Source organism: Calidris pugnax, unplaced genomic scaffold, assembly GCF_001431845.1.
Source record: "Calidris pugnax isolate Ruff unplaced genomic scaffold, ASM143184v1 scaffold1007, whole genome shotgun sequence".
Taxonomy (NCBI): domain Eukaryota; kingdom Metazoa; phylum Chordata; class Aves; order Charadriiformes; family Scolopacidae; genus Calidris; species Calidris pugnax.
Window position 1 is genome coordinate 145,508 of NW_015091650.1, and position 23,046 is coordinate 168,553.

The 23,046-nt window shown below is 59.2% G+C and overlaps 1 protein-coding gene across 2 annotated transcripts; it reads right to left on the minus strand.

Moving 5' to 3' along the window:
- Nucleotides 1-416: 416 nt before the first annotated feature.
- On the minus strand, nt 417-17,638 carry CADM3 (cell adhesion molecule 3). 2 transcript variants are annotated; one of them, XM_014961898.1, is made up of 10 exons: nt 17,608-17,638; nt 10,549-10,689; nt 10,175-10,327; nt 9,821-9,958; nt 9,413-9,583; nt 8,792-8,882; nt 8,268-8,437; nt 5,385-5,510; nt 4,812-4,877; nt 417-4,349 (listed from the first exon to the last, which is right to left on the minus strand). In XM_014961898.1, the coding sequence occupies exons 1-10, from the start codon at nt 17,621-17,623 to the stop codon at nt 4,231-4,233; spliced, it is 1,191 nt and encodes a 396-aa protein (XP_014817384.1). In that variant the 5' UTR covers nt 17,624-17,638; the 3' UTR covers nt 417-4,230. The 2 variants fall into 2 exon arrangements, with proteins under 2 accessions (XP_014817384.1, XP_014817385.1); XM_014961899.1 differs by lacking the exon at nt 4,812-4,877.
- Between the last annotated feature and the right edge of the window lie 5,408 nt (nt 17,639-23,046).

The window sequence follows — 23,046 nt, forward strand, 5'->3', positions numbered from 1 at the left end:
CAGGGGCAGTTGGTGGCCCTCATGCCTGGTGAGAGCATCCCCAGAGGGTGGTAGGGGCACAAGGGGTTGGGACTGACAGTTAATGTGAATTGGGAGGGGGTCTGGTGGACCAGGAGGGGAGACTTGGAGGTGAAAGGGTGGGGGCCTGGGGACAGGCAGCTGATGGCGATTGCAGTTTGGGGTGCTGGGCAGCGGGTGAGCTATGCCTCCATGGGCTGTGAGATGGGCTTAGCCCTGTCCCTCCTGTGCTGTGCACCAGGCTGAGCTGTGCCCCCCACCAGGCTGAGTTCTGTCCCCTCCCCTGGTCTTGGTGCCCCCGGATCCCCCTCGCCCGAGGAGGGGGTCACGGCCATAACACTTCCCAGGCCCTGGCAGTGTCCAGCGCGCGCAGACAGAAGCAGAGACGCGCAGGCAGGTAACGTGTGTAATCCAGATATATTTATAGGATTATTTTCCGAGATTAGCACAGGATATTAGAAAGGTTATAAAGTCACATCAACGTTCGTTGTCTCCCTTTTATGTACATACAAGAACACAGCACAACAACACAGACCGTCCTCTGCCCTGCCCCGCTGCTGCCCCACGGCGTCTCCAGAGCTTCCTACAAATATGGCTTTCATGTCTATTGAGAGTTCAGTGCCGGCCGGGAGGCGGCCGGAGCCTCCTCGGGGTTGGTGGGTGGCAGTGACCAGGCCTGGCTACAAACCCAGGCCACAGGGTCCCCCCCGACTCCTCCTTGCTCCCCCAGCACTGGCCCTGGCTGTGTCTTGGTTCAGATGCCCTGGGCCCAGCATGAGTGACCATGGTGGCACCAAGTAGACATGGGCTTGGAGTTCTCCTACCCATGTGGCCAACAAGGACCCCCTGCTCTCAAAGCGGCCACTGAGGTCCAGGGAGGTGGCTGGTGCTCTGGGCTGTCCCAGGTGACAGCTCCCTGGGCACCGGCAGGGAGGGACATGAGCCTGGTGTCCCCTCGTCCCGGTGACACGTTGTCCTTCTTGTCACCGCCTGCTCCATCGCTTCTTCCCTCCCGCAGTGTGGTGCATCCGCCATCAGCCACCCTGGTGCCATCACCTCACACCCGTGATGTGATCTATCAAACTCAAACTTGCATCCATTGTGCTCATGACATGGCACGTCCCATCACACCGTCCACCAGCAGCACAGTGGGTGCACCATCACCGCACTCCCACACCGCAACGTGCGCCATTGCAGCCTCATGACAGTGACCCCATGAGCCCTCATGCTCATCCAATGGCACCTCCCTCTTCACACGTGTGACCTGGTGTATCTGTCAACCCCTCACAAGTGACACAGGGTCTCCATCACCCTCATGCCTGTGGCAGTGTCTCTACTGCTCGCTGGCATCTACCAGAGCCCCTTGGGCTCTTGCAGATGCAGCCTCATGTTCATGCTCCCACCACTCCAGGACCTGCGAGGCCTGGGGCTCCACCTCAGCCTCTTGCCGTGGCTGTAGGACATCGGGCCCACCCGAGTGGGACCTGGCCCGTCCATGGCTGACGTCTGCCGCAGGCAGTGGGTCCTGCCCCAATGCCATGTCCCATCCCTGTGCCTAACCCCATCCTGCCACATCCCACACCACGCAGCACCTCAAAGAGGCCAAATCCTGACTGCTCTCACCAGGGCAAAGCGGCAACCACCAGCACTAGCCCTTGAAGCCACTCTAGAGCAGCAACACTGGGGAGAAACCGGCCACAGCTATGTCCAAGCTGCCTGGAAGGGACACAAACATCCCTGCGCGAGCTCAGCTCCCATCTCCGTTTCCCTGGGGACCAGTTAACGCCCTTCCCTCCCAGACCCCCGGGCTGGGGCTTGCTCTGTAACCATCTACAGCACATAGACTTACAATGAGATTAAATTTTACTTGAAAACATATCCTTGCATTTTTATTTGAAGGAATTACGTCTATTCAATAGTGGATTTTAAAGATCTTCAGCAAAGTGCCAGGCTGCACATTCAGATGTGCTCAGTGTGCAGTGAGTAGTGAACAGCATCAGCATCTGCAGTGTTACCTCTGGCAGCAACGGCTGCATCCCTCAAAATGAGCTTGGAGCCACCGTTGGGACTCCAGGCCAACGTCCTCCTCCAAAGAGATGGGAAGGGAGGAGCAACATTGAGAAAACCACAAGTTTTCTTCGCCGTGTACGATGAAGGCTTCTTGCATGTCTCTTTCAAGGTGCCAACACCCTGCGTGATCCCAACACACGATTTAGTCACGGTGAACCCAGTCACATCTGTGCCCATGCCACAAGCGCATCGCTCATTCACACCCTGTGCCTGACACCAAGCTGTGCCTCCTCTTCCTCATCTGCTTGGACCCAACCCCTTCCAGCCCCTTCCGCTCGCTCTGCGATGGCCTCCCTGTGGGCATCCTCCCCGTGCCATGTGCTCGCAGGGTCTGGGTGCGAGCGACACTACCTGCCCCATGGGCACCTGGTACCCCACAGCAGGGGTACCTGCTCTTCACAAGCTCTTCCTCCACCTCCAAGGTGAGGTCACCCACAGCACCGATGGCTTTCACTCCTTCATGAAGGACTCTCCTTCCCCAGACAACACGAAATCGAAGGGGTGCCCAGTTGAAGGGCAGCTCCTTCACACCTCTTGTGTCCAGCCCAAGAGATGCTGGGAAGCTGGAAACCTCATCCCAAGGCTGAGGGATGGGGCCCGGCTCCCCAGGGAGCATCCTGTCGATGCTGGAGCATGCAGCCCCTGCAGCCTCATCCTGTGGGTGTGCGGCTGAGGTGGGCCAAGCAGACCCTGGGGACATGCTGGAGAAGTTGGGAAAGCTTCTTGGTTTTGTCTTGGAAGAGAGAGTGAAACAGGTAGGAGGTAGGGCAAGCCTCCTTGGAGACCCACAAACTACTGAGACACCAAACCTGGGCACTTTGGCTGCTGTTGGCTGCAGCCCTTTCAGCTGAGAAGGAAATGGCCTTTTCCAAGCTCCCAGGTGCTGTGGGAAGGGGCTGGGAAGGGGGACAGATGGCTCCGAGGAGAAGACCCCGGTGGAGCCCCTCTCTGTACATCTCCTTGGGAGCAGGTCACCTCCAGCTCAGCCCAGCTCCCGTGGTGCCACCGGCTGCATGAGCTCTGGTTGAAGCCACCATCAGGGTCCAAATTATCTTTCCAGAGGGTCCGGGGGCCCCAGAGCCTGCCCAGTGAAGAGGAGAGTGGCGATGGCTGTAGGCCCACCAGCTCCCTGGCTCTGCCCGGTGCTCCCGGCCCAGGTGACCTCCTGCACTGAACATCTCAATAGATGGTTTAAATTGATGTTTCCAATCTGAGAATTTGTAAAGTTGGGGCTTTTTCCCTGGATTCGCCCCCAAACCTCTGCCCTCCCCCCTCCCCCTGGGGTGGGACCGAGGAGCTGCAGTGCCCGGCAGCTCCCAGTCTCTCAGGGGCCTCAGCGGTTCCCACCCTGGAAGCTCATCCCCCCGTCACACACCTCCCGCACGAGGACAGCCCTCCTCCCAAATGGACACTGTTCGACAAGAACCACCAAGGATAAAATCAGGGCCGGGGTCCCTCCCTGCTCAACCCCAGCCACATGACAAGACCTCAGAGGCAGAAACGTGGCCCGTCGGCATCCTGCTCCTGTCCCAGCGGCCACGGTCCCCGTCCCAGCTGGGGCTGGGGCCACCACGCAGCAGCCAAGGCTGGGGGGAGCAATGGGACCTGGGTCCCAGCTCTCAGTGGGAGACGTGGGGCGAGTGCTTGTGACAGAGAGGCCTCCCAGCCGCCCCGAGCTGGCGCCAGAGACTGGAGCTGATTTTATCCTTGGATGTCAAAGAAACCAAAATGGAGAGAAACAAAGGAAAAGAGCTACATCGACCCCAGCCCAACATCCCAACCAAGGGCCCAAAGCAAAGAGCAGCCACGAAACCAAAGCAAAGGTCCAAAGGAAGAAGGAAAGTCGCTCACTCACTGGTTGGTCTGTGTTTTGCGCGAGCGCTGGTCGCAGGGATGGAGGTGCAAGCAAGCAAACGGGGCCGGGGCTTTCGCTGTTCGTAGTAATAACGTTTTGTACAAGTTCAAGAAGAAGCATCATGTCTCAGGCCAGTTGCTCTCTGCTCTCTGTCCCGCCATCCCTCTGTCCGTCCGTCTGCCCCTGCCGGGCACGAGAGAAAATCTGTTGGGTTGAGTGGGGTTTGTGGTCTGGTTTCCGTTTCCATCGGGGTCTCTTGGCTCCATTTCTCACTCTCTCCGATGCCCCTAGATGAAATACTCCTTCTTGTCATCACCGCTGGCCTGGCCGCCCTCTGCGTTGATGATGGCGGTGTCAGCGTCTGGGGCATCATCCGACCCCTTGGCCTCATGGGTCAGGTAGGTACCTGGATGGGAAGAGGGGTCAGTATCACGGGGGGCCCTGCCGGCTCCCCGCTCCCATGCAAGCAGGGGGAGGCTGGGCTGCCTGGAGGGGCACCGATGGCAGGGCCTGAGGGCTGGCTGGGAAGTGGAGGCAAGAGGAAAGTCCTTTGAATTTGGTCTGAAATGGAAAAGTCACTGGTTTCCCTGGGACAAGCCCTGCCTAGGGACCAAGCCTTGCTTGGGCTGCTCGAGGCTCTCGCAGTTGTCTTTGGACAGAGGATGCAATTCCAATTGCATCTCCATGCATGACTCCTGCCCTCCCCTCCCGGCATCCCTATCTCCCTCAGAAAACTGGAGGTTTCTCTGCGAAAATTGCCATCTGCAAGGAGGTTCCAGCTCCCGGTTGCTCCAGAGCGGGCACAGCGTGGGGCAGAGGTGGCAGCTCCGCTGGGCTCAGAGGGCAAGGATTGGGGACTCTTACTCACACATCACCTCTGCTGGGTTTTGCCGATGGCTGGATGTGACCGTCTCCCCGTGTCTTATGCACATACCTGCTGGGCGGATGAAAAGTCCAGGGATGGGGAGATGGAAATGGTGGAGGGAAGGTGGAGGGAAGGAGGAGGAAGGTGGAGGGCTCGACAGGGGCAGGGAGGGAGGAAGTGGGGTCCAGCACAGAGGGGACAGTGGCATGGGCTGTCCTGCAGCAGTGGGTACGAAGCTGTGAAGGACAGATGAAAGAATGGGACAGGCTGCCTCTGCCTGGTGCTGCCCAGCTCCAAGGACTCACTGGGACATCTCTGCGCTGGGGCTGGTGCACAGGCAGCAGCCCCCAAACCCTTGGAGGGGTCCGTTGAGCTGTGCTGGATTTCTCCAGACGCGGGGCAGGTCTGCAGGATGGGGAGCCACCTCCCTTCACCCCTACCCTTGCTGCCTGCTTGCTTCAGGGACAGCCCTGCTCCCAGAGACCCACCGAGGGGGGAGCACTGTGCTGCTGGCTCCGACATGCCATGGGGGTCTTGACTCTGTGCCCCCCCCCAACTAGCTTCCCCATCCCGTACCTTTGTGTCTGATCAGGTAGTGTCCCAACACGATGAGAAGACTGAGCAGAAGGAAGACAATGACGGCAACCACCCCGCCGATCACCGCATGGTATGTGCTGGAGGTGGAGGGCACCGGGCTGGCATCTGCCCAGACGGCAAAGGGAGAGAAAAGAGAGAGGAGATGCTGCAGACCAGACCCTGCTGCCCTGCAGAGGCTGCTGCTCATCCCACCGACCCCGCAGAGCTGCAGGCGGGCACTGGGGAATGTCCCCTCCTGCTCGTTGCCATCAGCTCGATCCTGCCGCAGATAAGAGCTGTCAGGGCGGGAGGAAGAAAAGGGAAGGCAGCGGGTCAAGCAAGAAGGGGAGAGCAATGGCCATCAGTGCTGGCTCCCAGGAGCTGATGGCACCCCAAGGTGGGACCCCAAGGCTGTCCCAAGTTGGCTGTATCCTGTAGCGCAGACTGTACTGGATCCTGCGTGAGCCCTGGTGCACAGGGACAAATCGTGCCCCATCAGCCTGGGCGGGGAGGAGGGGGGGAAGGGAGCAGAGCCACAGAAACATTCAGGGGAGATGTTTGGACACGACAGCGTGGGAAAGACAAGTGAGGCGACAGGACAGAGGAACGACATCTCACATGGACACAAGGCACAGGTAGCAGCTCACGGGCAGCTGCTGCTACAACCTGTCAGGAAGAGCTGGAAGGACCATTATGGAGCCCAGGCTCTGGGGCCTCAGCTCTTTCTGTTGTGTGCCACCATCCTGCAGTGCTGAGACAGTGGCTGCGGAGTCCACACACAGCAACAAGCAGCTGCACAGGGACTGAAGCCTGGCTGAGCATCTGGGACATGGCAACGGCGTCCCTGGCCCAGGGGTTGGGCCACCATCCTCCTGTGGAACCTCTCCTGCTGGGCTGGGGAGCAGTGGGTCCATAAAGAGAGAGAAAAGGAGCTTACGGTACCTTGGATGGGAGCTGGAGTGAAGGATGAAGCGGTGGCCATGGATGCATGAGAGATGGGCTGGGAAGGGCCTGGCGGAGGGGCTGGAGTGGAGTGAACATGTGGGGTAGGGAGCTGGGAAAGATCTGGGGAGGACAACAAAAACACAGGGACATGAATCAACCCCAGGAGGTGCCAATGAGGTGTGAGAGAGCCCGTCAGAGGGAATCCTGGCTCCCCCCAGCCTGATGGGACCCATTCTTCTCAGTAGCTCCTTCCACGACCCCTTTCTTGGCCACAGGTCCTACTCCTCCTGCCACTGTCTTCTGGGACATGCTACTGTAAACATCTTCCATCTCCTTACCTGCCAGCACTGCTGGTTCCCCTTCCTCCGTGAGGGACCCCACTGGGACCTTCCTGCCTGGGAGCCCTGTCACTGTGGTGGTTGGAAACCATCACCCACTGCAAGGTGCCACCTACGCTGCACTCAGGGACCACTCTGTCTCCACTTTCCCTCACTGCCCAGCCAGGCCTGGCCGCTGGGCCAGGCAAGGCACCTGCTACAGTGATGGTGCCTGGGACCCAAATGGCTCTGGGCAAAAAGAGTGGGAATTTGGCAAGGGAAACTAAGCTGAGATGTGGGGCTCCTCTGCTAGGGGTTGTGACACCAAGTGGGTGAGGGACACTGGTGTTCTGGGTGCCATGTGCTCGCAGATGGTGTTGAGCACCCTGGATCTGCCCAGGGAGCTGGTTCCTGAGCAGCACCCAGAGCCCTCTGCACCCAGGGGAACAGGGGACACACAAGAGGTGATGAGGGAAAAACTGCACGGGGTTGGGCATTTAGGGGCTTCTCCTGGACAGGCAAAGGAGAGGGACTCGGGAGACAGGGTGGCCGAAGTGCCATTGCTGCCATGCACTCCCTCTACCCACAGCCACGTTGGAGGGGAAGGATGCTGAGAGTGCCCAGAACAGGAGGGGAATGAAAGGGAATGGGAAAGGGAAAAGCTGGACCAGGTAGAAGTGCTGGAAGATGGAAAGTCCAAGGCTGGTAGAGAGAAGAGAAATGGCAAGAGATTTGGCAGAAGAGGAGGATAATCCCAAATCCATGGCCAAAACCGCAGAGAAACAGGCTCCTACCAACACGAGAAAGCTGCTGGGCAAGGGGCTGGGTGGAACTGGGCCGGAGAAGCGCTCATAGCCCCACACAGCACACAGCTCTGCTCCATGAGCGACACACGATACCTGGATGCAGCAGGGCACAAGGACAGCGAACACAGCGGCAGAGCATGGCTGGGGTAGGGAGAGGCAGCGAGGGGATGGCAGAGGGCAGGGAGGCAGCCAGTGCTGCCCCCGCCGAGTAGCGACACACTGGGGATACAGGACACATACAAGCCTGCAGCTCAGGGCAAGCCATGGAACCCTTTTCCAGAAGCCTGGGACGGGGCTGCCAGTGCACCTCGACGTTTGGACATCTGGAAGTCTTCGTGGTGGTGACACACAGAGGCTTCCTGCCTGTGACAGGCTCAGGAGCACTGGCCTTTCCTCCTGCTGCAGAGACTCCAGCAGGATCCTGCTTGCAGCCCCCACAGTCCCCCCACTGCACCCTCTCCCGCTCCTCATTGGAAGCGGAAGGGACTGAGCTCAGCCTGGGCCATGCTCTGCCCCTGCCCTGACCGCCCCCAAACTTCTCTCTGTCCTCCTCGGCCCCAGGCAGCAGCCCCGCAGGGTGCAGGGAAGGATGGGGAGAGCTGGATGTGGCTGGAGGAGCTGGGGATGCAGCACTCTGCCAGGACCCAGCTGCACACACCCACCCTGTGCCACCAAGCCCCCCTCCCCACTGCAGCCCTCCCCAGACCCGCGTGCCCCTTGCTGGGAAGAGCCAGCTGGGAGGGAGGTGGCTGTGCCAACCCCCTGCAGCTGCCGGGAGAAGCCGGTGATACTGGGTGCCCTGCAGCCCCGCTTACCACTGACGTCGAGGTTGTACTTGGCCACGACGCTGCCCATGGAGCTGGTGGCTGTGCAGACGTAGGTGCCGCTGTCGCTCTTGTTGAGGAAGGGGAAGGTGAGGATGCTGTCGGAGCTCAGCTGCAGGGGCGCGTCACCACCCTCCTTCTCCCACAGGAACTCTTGGGGGCTGTGGGGCAGGATGGTGGTGAGGCACTGCCGCCCCCTCAGCACCCTGGTGGGCTCGGGGAGAGCAGTGTCCCGGGTCAGGCAGTGGAGGGGGCAACAAAGGTGTGGGAGTATTTAAGGAGAAGGGGAATTCTCCATTTGGAGATAAGCTGGGATGGCTCTGCTGCTCCAGGTGGAAGTGAGGGGCTTTGCCTGTTCTCTGTGGGGTGCCCGGCCCTGCGCCCACACAGCCCTGCAATGCCCTGCCCAAGCTCAGGGGAGGGCTAAGTGGTGGCTTTGGGAGCCTGGCAGAGGGAGGATGAGATGGTCAGGGCTCTGGGGGGCTGAGCAGCAGAAAAACGAGGAGGGGCCTTACATGGGGTTGCCCTGCCCAGCACACTGCAGCTGGAGCTTCTCGCCTTCCCGGGGGTACTGGGGATGTGGCTCAATCTTCGCTGTCGGCTTGTCTGAAAAAAAGAGGAGAGGCACAGCTGGGTGACCACCTGCCCCTGCCCCACACCGCACAGGGGCTGCTGGCACCCCAAAACCCTGCCCCTGCCTCAGCCCCAGCTCCACCGTGCAGGGGTGCAGTGTGAGCATCCCTTGCCTTGTCATCCATCACAATGGGACACACAAGACAAGAGGAATAGGGACAGGCAGGACATGGGAGATAGTGGAGGCAGGTAGCAAGGGATGGCACGTCCCAGGGAGATGGGGACAGGCAGGATACAGGGGACAAGGACAGGCAAGGAAACCAAGGGTGTGCATGTGCAGGGGAGGTGTCACTGTGCAGTGGCCCTATGTGTGACAGGGTCCCTGTGCAGGCAGGTTGATGAGCCTGTATGCATGACGGCTGTATGAACATGTAAATGTAGGGCCATATATGATGTCTGCTTAACCGTGGTGATGCTGAGGCCTCCTCCATCTCCCCCAGCCCTCCCCAGCCCTGTCCCCTTTCCCGTGTGATCCTGTCCCATCATTCCACTGTGCCACGTACAGTGGACCTGCAGCTTCTGTGTGGTTGACCTCTCGGAGTTTTGCAGGGACGCGTGGTCCACAGTGCAGGTCACCTCAGCTTCGTTGTCCTCCTTGGTGACACGGAATTCGACCCGACTGCTCACAGTGAAGGTCTTTCCGTTGGGGTCCTCCATGATCTCGGTGCCCTCATCTATGGGGACAGGGGGCCATTATTGTTGATGGACACAGTACCCCAGCAGAGGCATGAGTCTGACACGCGTGTTGAGCAGGGGACAGCCTGCCCCCATCCCTCTGTTGGCAGTAGCATATGATGCCCATGTGGTCCAGCACTGGGCACATCTGCAATCCCTGGTGCCTCACCTCCCTCCATGGTGTTCCCCAGCCACCCCAGCCCCTTGGGGCAGAGCCCCACTGCTTGGGCACCCACCCTTCAGCTCCTTGTTGCCCTTCTTCCACCGGAGCTGGGCTGCAGGCTTGCTGCCAGAGGACCGGCAGGTCAGCCGCGCAATCTTCTCCTCATCAATGGGCTGCTCGTGACCGGAGATTTGTGGTTTCTGGGGGATTCCTGGTAGAGGAGGCGGCAAGAAATACAACAGCCTGTTAGCTGTGTGTGTGTTGCCACCCAGAGATGGACACACACACAGAGACAGGTCAATAAGCACAGCAAGGATGAGTTAATGGGTAGAGATACAGGAGCAGCAGAGACAAACGACTGTATGGACAGCATCTTGAGGCAGGACGGTAGTGGGCAGGAGACTGGGAGCAGGTGGTGGGGGCTTACCCAGCACGGTAACCAGGGCCTTCGCAGTCCGCACGGGCATGGTGAAGATGGAGCAGGTATATTCCCCCTCATCCGACAGCACCACGTCACTGATGCTGATGGTCAGCTCATTGGGTGTGGACCTCTCCAGCTGGATCCTGTTATCTCGCAGGGCTAGGGGAAGAGGGACGATAGGGTGAGTGACAGAGTCAGTACCACCACACGCCTCCACTAGCTTGTATTTTGCCTGGTGGCATCACCGTAGGTGGGAACATCATCCTCTAGGGCATCACCAGCCCTGGTCCACTTCCCCTCTGCCCCAGCATTGCTCCAGTCCTGGAGCTGGCTCCCCTCCCCAAGACAGCCCTCTCCATCCCCAGTTCCTGCACACATACCTCGCTTCTCCCCGAAGTAGAGGGTCTGCTGGGCAGGGTTGGACCACTGCAGCGAGGAGTCATCAGGATCCTCCACCTGGCACTTGAGCACCACTGTACCACCAGCCACCACAGTCTCATCCGATGTCGTGGGCTGGCTCTCTGGACACAGACAGGAGAGGTCAGCGGGGCCCTGGGCATCGCCTCTCCCCAAGTGTGCACAAGCATCACTGAGCCACCAAGGGAAGGGAGGGATGCAGCCGTGTCCCCCAAACCCTGGGATAACTAGGGGTCCAGTGCAGGACTGAACACAGCCTGCTTGGGACACATATTTTTTCCAATGAGCCCAAGCCCTGAATGGCTGGGCTATAAGGACTGAGGTAGGGACTGGGCCACCCGGCTCTTGGTGGCAGCACCGAGGGACATGGGAAAGAGGAGAAGGTCCTGCCAGAGATCTGGGCTGGCTCCAGGGAGACTGTCAGTGCAGTGCTATGTGTGTATCTGGGAGCCTCTGTACAGCCCTCTGAGCAGGGATGTGTGTGCGCACACATGATTGTGGGTGCATGTCTCTCTCCAGGGAGAAGTGGTTTTTAGTGCACAGGCAGCGTGGTTGAACAGGAGTCATCCTGTGCACCTGGGGACAACAGGGACCTGCTCACAGGCTTGTGTCACTCTGAGTTTCCCACTGTGATCCCATTCCCCAGCAGGGAACGGCCCCACTGCAGCTGCAGAAGGCCTGGCAGGCAGGACCCTGCCATCCCAGCCTGCAGCTCCTGGGACGCTGCTGTCCCCGGCTGGTAGCTCCACAACAACCTGCAGAGACATCGGTGTCAGGCCTGGCTCCAAGCAACCCCTGGGGCTGATGGAGGGTACAGGCAGCTGGTGCCTGCCGGGCATGAGCAGGCCAGGAGGCAGCAGGAGACCCTGGCACAGGCACCGGCTGAAGGCACCTGGCGAGGCAACAAGCTCTGCTCCACCGCCTTGGCACTGCTAGCAAGTGGGGGTCGCACCCATGGTACCTCTGTGCCAAGCACCCCACACAAGGAGATGCTCTGCTGGCTAGCAGCAAAAGCATCTGTGGTCCACTGCCTGTGGGGTACAGTCAGTGGCCCACCCTCCACATCATTCCTTAGGGGGATTTTCTCTTGCTCACACTGCTTCTGGGCTGTGCACGTCCCTTCCCAGACTGTGTTCCCTCAGCTAAGACATTGTCATTCGCTTCCTACAGGAAGTGCCAAGCACTGCCGGGCAGCCCAAGGGCAGAGAAGAGCAGCAACAGGATCAGATAACCCCCCCCCGCCCCAAGGACAGCTATTTTGGGAGAGCCAATGTGCCAGGGAGCTCAGATGGGGGACATGTCTCTGCCATGTCCCTCGCTGGGGTCTGCAGCTCGGCCAGGCATTGAGGCCATGGCTCTCCATCCGCTCCTCCTGACTGGGGAGATCTGTCTGTCAGCTTGTTTTAATTTGGTTAACGATGCCTTTGTGCTGCTACTACCATAATTAGGGGATTAGCGTGTTGCAAGCCGCTGTTGTCCAAACTCCAAACAGTCCAACTCGGATGTGATTGAGGACAGGGTCTAGAACCCACACAGAACAGACCCAATCTCCTAATTAACACAATTACCATCACCTGCCACACCACTGTCCTCATTAAGGTATTAGCAAGGTGTTTCCCCCAGGGTAGGGGGCAGGCCATGCCACCCATGCCCCACACACAGACATGCAGGGCACTGCACAGAGCCATGGTGGCTCCAGCTCGGCCTTGTTGACAACCTGCCTCCCCCCTCACAGCCAGGACCACCAAGATGGGTCCCCAACACCCCAGAGACCACCCTTCTGTCAGAGCTGCCCCTGGCTCTGGTGCCCCGCAGCTTGTGTGGGGTGGGGGGACACAGCCCCTCGGCCGCTGACTGCACCCTCCGGCACGACCTAGATCCTCCCTCGCCTCCGCGCCCGACAGCTTGGAGGAACAGATGGGCACGGCTGGGCCGCTGCGCCAGTGCAGCTTGATTTAATTAAAAACCGCCGCGGCTGTAACCTGCTGGCCCTTGACAGAATAGGGGCAGAGCCGCAGGGGAACAGCCATGGTGCCAGGAGAGGAGGGGGTGGCAGGGCCCTGGGAGCAGCGAGACCCACCACAGCAGCTTCACCCCCTCCTGCCATGGCCCATGGGGTCCCCATCCCCCTCCGCAGGAGAGACCACCTCTGGAAGGCAGACACAAGGGACAAAGCTGCCATCCCATGGCTGGGGACAGCAGGACACCGAGATGGAAGAGTCTGGAGAAGAGGAGGCTCCAGGGGGACCTTGGAGTCCCTTCCAGTGTCTGACAGGGGCCTACAGGAAAGATGGACTTTTGACAGGGCCTGCAGTGGTAGGAGGAGGAGTAATGGCTTCAAACTGTAAAAGGGGAGATTTAGATGAGGTCTCAGGAAGAATTTTTTCACTATGGGTTGATGAGACCTTGGCCCAGGTTGCCCAGAGAAGCTGTGGCTGCCCCATCCCTGGAGGGGTTCAAGGCCAGGTTGGAGGGGGCTTGGAGCAACCTGGTCTGGTGGGAGGTGTCCCTGCCCAGGGCAGAGGGGGAAACTGGATGGTCTTTAACGTCCCTTCCAACCTGAACCACTCTATGATTCTACAATGCCTCATGCACCACGACTGCTCTCAAATCCAGCAGCTCCAGCCCTGGCACAGCCCAGAGCATCCTCCCAGCCAAATCCTGGGGGTGCACAAGGAAAATGAAAGGCCACTTTGGCTACCCTGCTCACACCACAACAGCCCTTCAGCACGGCAAGGAGCGCTGCTATGACAAAGCAGGCACCCGTCACACAGGCGTCCCTGGGCAGCGTGCTGGTGGCTCGGGGGCACGAGGATGCTCTGGAGAGCTGGCTGCCACAAGAGCTTTCAGGCCTTCTTGGCACGGTGCATAGAACAGACCCCGTGAGCCCGGGGACAGGTGCCGGACACCCAGGGAACCATCCGCCCTTGCCATGCCAGCAATGGCTGCCAGCGCAGAGACGCTGCCACCTGACAGCCTGGGCTGGCACAGTGTCCCCGTCCTCCCTTTGCCACATGGCCAGAGCAGCCTCGGAGCCACTGGGCACCAACAGGGAGCCAGGGCCCCCACGACACAAGCATGGCCCTGTGGGGAAGAGGCGAGGCAGGAGTAGGCAGTGTTTGAATCCAGCCTTCCCCGGCGCTCAGGCAGGTACAGCCACCCTGGGACCCTGCTCGGCCATCGGCCCTCCCATGCTCATGGCTCTCCTCTCCAGGAGGGGGAAGCAGATCCCTCAGATCCACACCTCCCAAGCCTCGCTGGCCACCTCAGGGCCCTGCTGTCATCCTGCAATAGGGTGGAAAGTTATTTTGCAGATGGCAAGCCATCAGTGAGGTCTCTTGGCAGGCAGAGGACCCAGCTCCCCCTCCATGGGACCCTCCTGAAGGAAGCCAGACCTGCCACAGGCAGCGACACTGGAGTTGGGCTCAGTCCCTGCCTCAGATGGGGGACAGGCACAGCAACCTTGGGCACCTCATAAAACACCACAGCAAAGACTTCGCCAGCCCCCTGTTTTTGGCTAAGAGCTGCTGCCCAGTCAGCACAGTGATATTAGAGATGCACAATGCTCTAGAAAAATCAATATTTCTTTAATTAAACCTGGGCACTTTTGCAGGGGGGCTGCATTTGTATTTGTGAGGGGAAAAAAGATGTCTCTCTGGGCTCCCAGAGCCCAATAGGACCTGCCAGCACGTGTCCCCTTCCAGCACAGACTCTCTCAAGGGTCTGCAGCTCTGCCGCTCCCAGCCCAGGATGCTCCCGTGCACACACACACACACACACGAACCCTCTGCAGGACGACATCTCCTAGGGCTTTTGCAGTGCTATGACATGCCTTCTGCCCTCCGGGAGCTGTTTCACCTGAAGCATCTGCAGGGAAGCAGTGAGCGATACCTGGGAAGAGCCCAGCAGCCTTTGTGGAGTATCTGGAGGACGCCCTGGTGCCCACACCAACCTCGGCAGGGCTGACCCTTTGCAGAGACCTGCCAAAAGCCAGATGCACTTCCAGTGGCAGCCATGGCCGAGGCAGGCAGGAGCTGGAGCTGCCAGGACCTTCTCCCAGCCTGTCGGGCATGTCCCCCCTGTGCCTGCCTCCAGGCTGGGAGTGTGCTTGTTGGGGCAGAAGGAGCCCCAGAGGAAAACACCCACTGCTCGAATCCCTCAAACACCTCCAGTCCTCAGCCACAACACTTGTAATTTTCCTCATTCTTTTCTATTTAGTCTAGTTTCATCATCATAAAGATCCAATTTATCTCTGTTGACACAGACATTTTCTAAGGCGAGTTATCTCTTCTCTGAGGACTGTATTTTAATAATTCACTCAGCAGCCATGAACTGCGAAGCTCCATTTCCAGCCGCAGGCATCCTTCCCGCATGGTGACACCAGAGCAGCCCCGCCAAGGTGGTGGTTGTGAACTCGGAGGATGGAAAACCCGGCCAGGAGGGCTCAGACATCTGCTGTGCAAGCTTGCCTGTGAATCCACAGTCTGGGATACCCAGAGCCCAACTTCCAGGCTCCTCCTCACCGGCAGCTGACTCCAGATTTTGTTAGAAGTGGAAACCTGCTCTTGTTTCAGTACATCTGCTCAATGCCACCCCATGCTACTCTTCCCTGTATGCATGCCCGCAGGAGCCAGCCTGGCTGCATGCTCCAGCATCCCTCTGGGAGGGATGCAAGGGTTTACCAAGTGCTGTCACCAGGAGGCAGCTTCCCAAAGAGGCCATCTCTGCGGTGAGCAAACCAGAGCAGGGTACAGGCAGCAGGAGGTGACAGGGAGCAGACAGAGGGCCAGGGTGAAGCAGGCACAGATCAGAAGGCCACTCTTCAACAGCTGCAACAGCCCTCTGCTTGGGAGGCTTGTAGTGCAGGGTGTGAGATCCTGAGGGTAAGTGGGGAAGAGACAAGGGAACCTGCTGTCCAAGCTCCCAACATGATGGGAGCTTGCCCGTTATAAGAGAAGTGGTCAGCCAAACGCAGGGGCTTCATGCTTTCAAGTGTGGTCCATGTGAAAAACCCAAACTCCCCACCCCAAACACTAAGTTCTGTGTTACTTCTCTGAAAGCAGACATGTACATGAGTTCTCTGGAAAAGAGGCAAAGCAAGAGGACCCAGCTCCTCATTACAGCTTCCCCTGAACCCTGGCCCTTTGCTGGACTTCTCCCAAGATCACACTAGACTTTGGTCACAGCCTCCAGGGTCCCATGGATGCTCTCCAGCAGCCCTGAGCAGCAGGGTCCTGATCCAAAGGGCACTGACACTCGGCCCCAAGCAATGACAGCAAACTGCAGAGCTGCTGCCTCCTCCTGGGGAGCAGGGATGTGGTCACCCCCCGACAGACCCTGCCCGAAGGTACGGTGAAAGCTGACAGCTCTCTGTGACACCCAGCCAGGGTTAAGCAACTGAAACACAGCTGGCAATTAGCAATCAATCAGCAGCCGAGAGCAGCCAAGGAAAACAGCTGAAGAGAGAGACTGGTTGCAAGTGCTACTGAAGCTCTCAGATCGCAGGATGCCCTCCTCCAGCCCTGGATGGCTGCTTTTTGAGCTAACGGAGGCCTTGGGGACATCCTTGCCGCACACATCAGAGAAAGCTGGGAAGCAGCCCCTCCTCTGGGACCAGCAGGACTCTGCCTTCTGCTCTATCAAAGCACACAGCCTGCTCCCCCCCAGACATCGACTGCTCTTCCAGTTGCTCCAGGGCCGGCTGAGCTCCTGACGAGCACTGGGACAGGGGATGAGGCAGCCGGGGAACCCCTCTCATGGCGGTGGCAGCTCCTGCCTGCAGCTTTGGCAGCCGCACAAACACAGGCCACCACTGGCGGCTCTGCTCAGTCGTGTTTGCACATTCACACCAGTCTGGTGGCCAATTAGCTCAGCAAAAGGCAGCGGCATTGTCAGGGAATTCCGGCGCCAGGCACGGTGATTGCCTCCTTCCAAGGCCACCGGCAATCCCATGGCTGAGAGGATCCATTGCCACCCTGACCCACAAGTCACCAGCCAAAGCCCAAGGCTGCAGCCCACCCCAGGAGAGCCGAGACCCCAGTTCAGGCACACACAAACCTGCCAAGAACAAACAAGTCCTTGTGGGAGGCAGGACAGAGGTGAGGGCTAAAAGCCTCATTCCGGGCCACCACAAAACATCCAGGCACCGTGACAGCCACCCCCAGTGTCAGAGCTTTCCTGAGACCCTCCAAAAGGGGACCAACTCCCTCGAGAACAAGCTACAAAGTCACCCAGACCCTCCTGTCTCAGGCCTCCCCCAGCACCAGGCAGCAGAGCCGGGCAGGGTGACCCCTCTCCCAGCGCCCTCCTCCAGTTTGACAGCAAACAGCTGATAACTACTTTTTTGAGCATGTTTTTTAGCTCCTACCCTAAGGCCAATCTCCAACATGACTGTTGCCAAGGGAACGAGCTCTTTGCTTTGACAGTTCTGTTTTAAGGATCTCCCGCCTGCCCAGCGAGGTGTCTCAGAAATGGTTGCTTCGGATGCCCTGGTACGTTGCTTGTTGCTTTGCAGGCATTAAAGACCCGCAGCAGAGCTCTGCCCAGGCTGGCACAAGATATTGTCACTCCCAACTGTCCAAGGATTTAACACACAAGGTTGTATAAGAGGATATTTATAATAGAAATAAGAAACAGGGGATGCCTGGCACCTCTGTTTCCCTCCGAGGGGGCAGCATTCCTGCCCATGTGCACCACATACTAACACTTCCTCCTGACTTCCCAGAAAGGCAGGAGGGAAGAGTAATTTCTAAGATTAAAACACAGGTTCAGTTCGCTGCAGTGGATGCTCTGCTGTGCCCAGATGCAACAGGGAGTCCCCACATCCCAGTGGCTTCCCAGGGAGAAGAGAGCACCCTCGGCCTTGGCTGTGACCCACCAGGTCATCTTTGTTGTTGTACGGTCTATCCCTTTTGGGGATCAAGTCCCCAGCATCACAGGGAGACAGAAAAAGCTAGAAACCAAAGTTGGTAAGATGCAGAGAGGGAGAACAGAGCCCCCCAGGAAAGTGCCACAACACTGACCTGTTACTGCGTTCATCTGCTCGGCGTGAAGGTGTTCAAAGCCAATTTAAGTGCAGAGCCCTGTGGCACACGTCCGAGGCAGCAGCAACCTTGGCAGGACACAGCACCACCGGGCTCATCTCCCCACGGCTTCCACCCCACGTCAGGCTGGGAGCGGGGCCCTGACAGCAAGGAACAGAGCACACGGAACTGCTGTCCCGGGCACAGCGCTGGCACAGGCACCAAACATATCCCACCTCTGGAAAACAGGTCCCCATGGGGCAATGGGGTCCCAGCCAGCCCTGTGCCTGTCTCCAGGCTGAGAAAGCGAACCCCACTCCCGCACAGGGGTGGCTCAGAATGCCTGTGGCTCGGCACTGCTGGCCACTCAGACCAGAAGTGTCAGAACTTGCCTTCCCTGGAAACGATGGCCCACAAGCAGCAGCAAAAGCAATGGTCTGGAAAAGCTAATGTGCCACATTGGGCTCACCAGTAAATACACTGAAGCGTTGTAAGCTGAGGAACAGCATCTGCAGATGGAGCACTACCCAGAGCATCACCCAAGGAAGGGGCAGGTCCCTTTGAGTACGGCCCTGTCACAACAATGGAAAGCTCTGCTGCTCCTCAGCCACAGGCAGACTCTGGGGACACCTGTAAAGATGCTGCCATTCAGCTCCACGGCAAGCACCGCTGCCCTCCAGCACATTCCTGTCACACCAGGGAGCCACTGCTGTCCCCGAGCGGCCGCAGCGTCCGACTCCTGCCCATGCCCTCACCCGCAGTACAGCGCAGGCAGAGCGTGACGCCAGGCAGGTGACTGGAATGGTTAAAAACATTCCTGCCCAGCCCTCATCGCACATCTCTGCTTCTCCGCCTCCCTCCGCTGTTATTGACTGTCCGTTTTAGGTAGGATCGTCTTCTAGTGCTTCTGATGTCAGGGCTGCCCAAACACAACACACGGCATCGCTGCCTCCGACTCCTGGCTCCTTGCCTTTCCCCTTGGCCAGCACGGCCCTCCCTGTCACAGTCACCACACAGCCCAGCGCTGGCTGCGACAGAGGGGCTGTCACAGCCCTGGGTGCCAGCGGGAGCTTTTCCAGAACAGGATGGAGAACCTCGTCCCCAACCTGCCCTCCAGGCGGATGGAGGGGCCGAGGCCTTCAGGAGATCACTCACACCTCGCCATTGCTGCGCGATGAAGGCTCTGCTGCTGCATCGCTTCAGGGCTGCAGGTGCCTGGCCAAGAGCAGAGGGAAGAGAACCGGACCAGATGGTTCAAGCTGAGCTGACCCAGTAATTTGGAGGAGGAGGATCGGATACATCTGAGTATGTGGGTGTTACAGCACTGGCATCGCCTTCAGGGTCCCATGGAGTTACTAAAGAGCCAAAGCTACGAGGAGGCAATTCAATCTGTGCAGACACAGCGTCGGGTGATCTGTGTGGCCAAGGCATTGCCTGGCTGTAAAAGAAGCCCAGAGAGCAGCTGAGATGGAGACAAGGCTGGCAGCGGGGGTACCAGGCCAAACGCCAGCACAGGGAGCCGAGCATGTCCCAGAAGGCAGAGGATGCTCTGCAGTGGCTCTAACACAGCAGCAAACCCTGGGACCCAGAAGAAGCCCAGCAGCAGCCAAGCAGAGCCCACCAGGCTCCAAGATCACCACAGCGGCACTGCCACTAGCAAAGGCACCTCGGACAAATGTTCACATCCTGCACCACATCCTCCCTTGCGCTGCTCCTCTCCTGCAAGGACCTGAATGGTCACGCGGCACCCTGGATTGGGGTAAAACTAGGTTAAAACCAACCTAGTGAAAACAAACAAAAATGTTAGCTTTAACGCAGATTCTTCCATCTGGCTAAGCGCCTGGCCGTGCCAGCACCAGGGTGACTACCCAGATGTAGACGCCTCCAGTTACTCCAGCAATTCCAACACCCCTGGCGAGGCGAGAATGCCAGGCAGAGGGAGAAGAGGCAGCGTCTAGCACGACAGAGACCTCACAGGCAGGGAATCCTGGGCAAATTGGGTGCTTCCCTCCATCTCCTTCCAGAGAGGGAAAGGTACCCACACTTCAGAGGTGCTCAACTTCAGCAGCACCCCGGTCTGGTGGGGATTTCTCCTCTGGCCAGCAGACCAAGTCGCCACGGCAAACACACCAGCCTCGGTGTTGCAGACCATGCCAAAACCTGAGGTGTTATCGGGAGAGAGGCAAAATTCCTGTCCCACAGCAGCAGTGCCAGCTCGTCCCCTCACCGTCTGGGTATGCAACCAGGCAGCTCCACAGCACTTGATCCCATGCATTGTCTTAAAATCCAGCCCGGCCCATTGAGGCTGACGCATTGTGCCAGACCGCTGAGTGGTGGCTTCCGCGCTCCCCGGCCAGCAGCTCGCAGAGGGATGCTCCGCTCCGACGCACTGATCCCAGCTGCATCGCCGCTGCAAGAACAGCTCGCTTCCCCCAGGCAACAGATCAGAGTCATCCAAAATCAGGCCATCCAGGTACCGAGCGATGCAGACAGGTCGCACTCCTGCTTCTCATGCCCGCACACCGCCGCCTCATCGGGGATGTCACTGCTTCCTCTGCTTTAGTGCCAAGGGCTTGTGCTGGCACAGAAGGAGACTTGTAGCATATGGTGAGCCCTAATGGTGTGTGGGAACAGGGCATTTGCACATGTTATGTTGGGTAAAAGCACTGCCGTAAGCAGCAATCAAAGGATTAAGTTAGCTTCAGACAACTACCGGGCTTCCACCATTCCACTTCTGCACACCAGGGCTCCCTCCCCAGCATCTCCCCGCTGCCCAGGGCTGATGCTACAGGCTGGAGGTCACACACAGTCTCCCGCAATCTGGCTCAGGACCTGTACAGACATCTCACCAAAGCTGAGGGAGCAGGACTACAGGGAATGCAGCCATCATCTCTCCCAGCCCTATGCTCCTACCACTAGGCACTGCTCCCACACAGGATGGTTGACTTCTTACAGGAACGGCACCAACTGGAAGCACAAGACATTTCTCCAAGACACAGAAAGCTTGTCCTGCACAGTCTCACCAAGCAGACACCTCCACCAGCTTCAGAAAAATGGAGCTACCTTCCAGTAAGGGCAGAGTCTCCTGAACCTGCCTCTCTGCAAACACCAGGGAGGGAGCTCATTTCTCCTGGCTTCAGACATCTCAAGACTGTCTCCAGGCTCTCCTCAGCCCATGGGGAGACATGGCCACAAGCCACCTAACCTGCTTTGGCATCTACAGGAAGGGACAGAGCAGCCCTGAGCACCTCTGCTGTGGCATCTATACCTGGTCAGGCTGACCCAGCTCTAAGACCCTCAACATTGAGGCTTCTCCCAGCAAGAGCAGCACACACGATGAGCAGAGCAGCCCCGGTACAGTGGGAGATAACCAGATGCGAGACCTGAGCTCAGCTCCCTGTTGTGCCACTGAAGCTGCCCAGCCTCCCCCCTTGGATGGTGGTGCTCCACACGCTGCATATCAAGGGATGCTCAGAGTCCACAGTGCTGGTGCCACAGCAGGATGAGGTTGATACCGAGCACAGGGAAAAACAGCCCCAAGAAGTCTGGTTTTGGCATGTTGTGGCTTCCCATGGGACAACAGTAGGGCACTGTTCAAACAAAAGGGTTACACAACTCTGGAGTGGAATAAACTCCACAGGGGGAATAATCCTCACAGCAAGGACAACCACGCATCCAGCCCAAACACTCAGAAATCTGCCGACAGCAGCACAACACTGGCCAAGTGCACAAACACAGCCTCGGTGTGATGAAGCACCAGTGCTTCCAGCACCCAGGCAGCTTCAAGGGGCTCTGCTAGGCCCCACCACGGTTATAGCTTTGAGATCCAGAGCACCAGAGGAATGTTTCTTCAAGGAGAGGAGACAGCTACTCCATCTCTGCCCTGGGAAGGGCCTTCCAAGCCAATAGCCACCCTGGGAGCTGAGGGACATGAGGGAAAGGCACTGACCCCAACGACATGACAGCAGCTTCTTTTCAAGCATCTTCCAACCATCCATCTCCTCTGCCCCCAAAGGCTTTTTTGGGGTCCATTTGTCTTGCTGCCTTGGACAACAGGAGAGTCTGGCAGCTCATGGCCAGGGCTGGGCCACAGCAGCAGGCCAGCCCTGGCAGAAATCTTGCAGTGTCATCATCCAGGCTGCACCCTGCCCTAGGACAACACACAACTTCAGGTCACAGCCACCCCTCCTCCTGTGAGCACTGGCCGAGCTGCTGGGCCACCCGCTCCTGCCGGCTGCGACCCACGCGACGAGCATCGCCTGGCATGGGATGCCAGGACATTCCCACGCCATGGGAATGAGCATCACCCACACCTAAGTGACTCTTTCGGGGTCTGTGGGAGGACCACGGCCATAACCAGAATAAAACCCGGGATTCGTGGATGGGAACACAGCCACCAGCCCCCAGAGCAGCTCTGCTTGTGACAGCGACCTCCTCCATCACAGGGACAGGCTGTGGGGAGGCACCTCCTGGGGAAGGCAGGGGAGGCTTTCTCCTCGCTTTGTCACGGGTGGGGGCTGACGGGTTCAGAGCTCCCACCACCACAACAGCCCACGGGACCCTTGAACCCAGGGCCAGGTATTCACATCAGAACTACCTCCCTGCTTCCGATGAGCCACGGGCAGGGACTCTGATGGCGACTGGACCCTCTCCTGCAGCAATCTCTGCAACACCCCCAAAACACAACACACAGACCAGGGGTGGAGACCCAGGCCCCAGATAGCTGCTGCATCTCTCCATCCATCTCTCCATCCGAACACACACGGCAGCAATTTTATCGCAACCAGCAACGCCCGAGATGGCAAACACAGCCGCCCGGCAGCAGCCGCAGGCCCCCAGCACCCAGCGAGGGCTCCGCAGCCGAAGGGAGATGGACAATAAGGTGCGGCCGCTGAGGAGCCCTCACCAAAACCCCTTTTGCTGCGCAGCCCCCGGCGCCTCTGCCTCGCCCGCGGCCGAGGCAGGTGAACAGCCTTTGTCTGCGGGGCTGATGCTCTAGCCCAGCCCTCACCGGCATCGAGCACCGGCCAGACACCGGGATGCCACCAGACACCCCGGCGGCGGCGGCATCCCGGCGGGATGGGGAGCGGCCGCCCTTCCCCGAGCCCACCGCCCCGGGGACGGGGGGGGCTCCGACCGGGCAGCTCCCGCCGAGGGGAACCGGGGACCCGCCCCATCTTGGGGATGGGTCGTCCCCCCTCCCCCGGGGATGGGTCGTCCGTCCCCACCCTCAAATCCGGGGCGGTGACCGCCGTTCCCCCGGGAGCTCCATCCCCACCCACGGGGGTATCTGTCTCCCCCCGCGGGGGTCACCACCGACCCCCGAAATCCTCCCGGGAAGGAGGGCTCCTCCCCACCGGAGAGTCTCCATCCACCGAGCCCCGCCGCGGGCAGCGCCGGGAGGGGCCGGGCGCCGCCGCCGCCGCCCGCCGGGGCCTG

Excerpts from the sequence above, each read along its gene's own strand:
- CADM3 (XM_014961898.1), bottom strand. Across the intron at positions 5,511-8,267 it reads GTACAACCTCGACGTCAGTG|ATGCCAGCCCGGTGCCCTCC; the intron begins GTAAGCGGGGCT and ends CCGTCTGGGCAG. Across the intron at positions 4,878-5,384 it reads CTACCTGATCAGACACAAAG|GTATGTGCATAAGACACGGG; the intron begins GTACGGGATGGG and ends TCCGCCCAGCAG.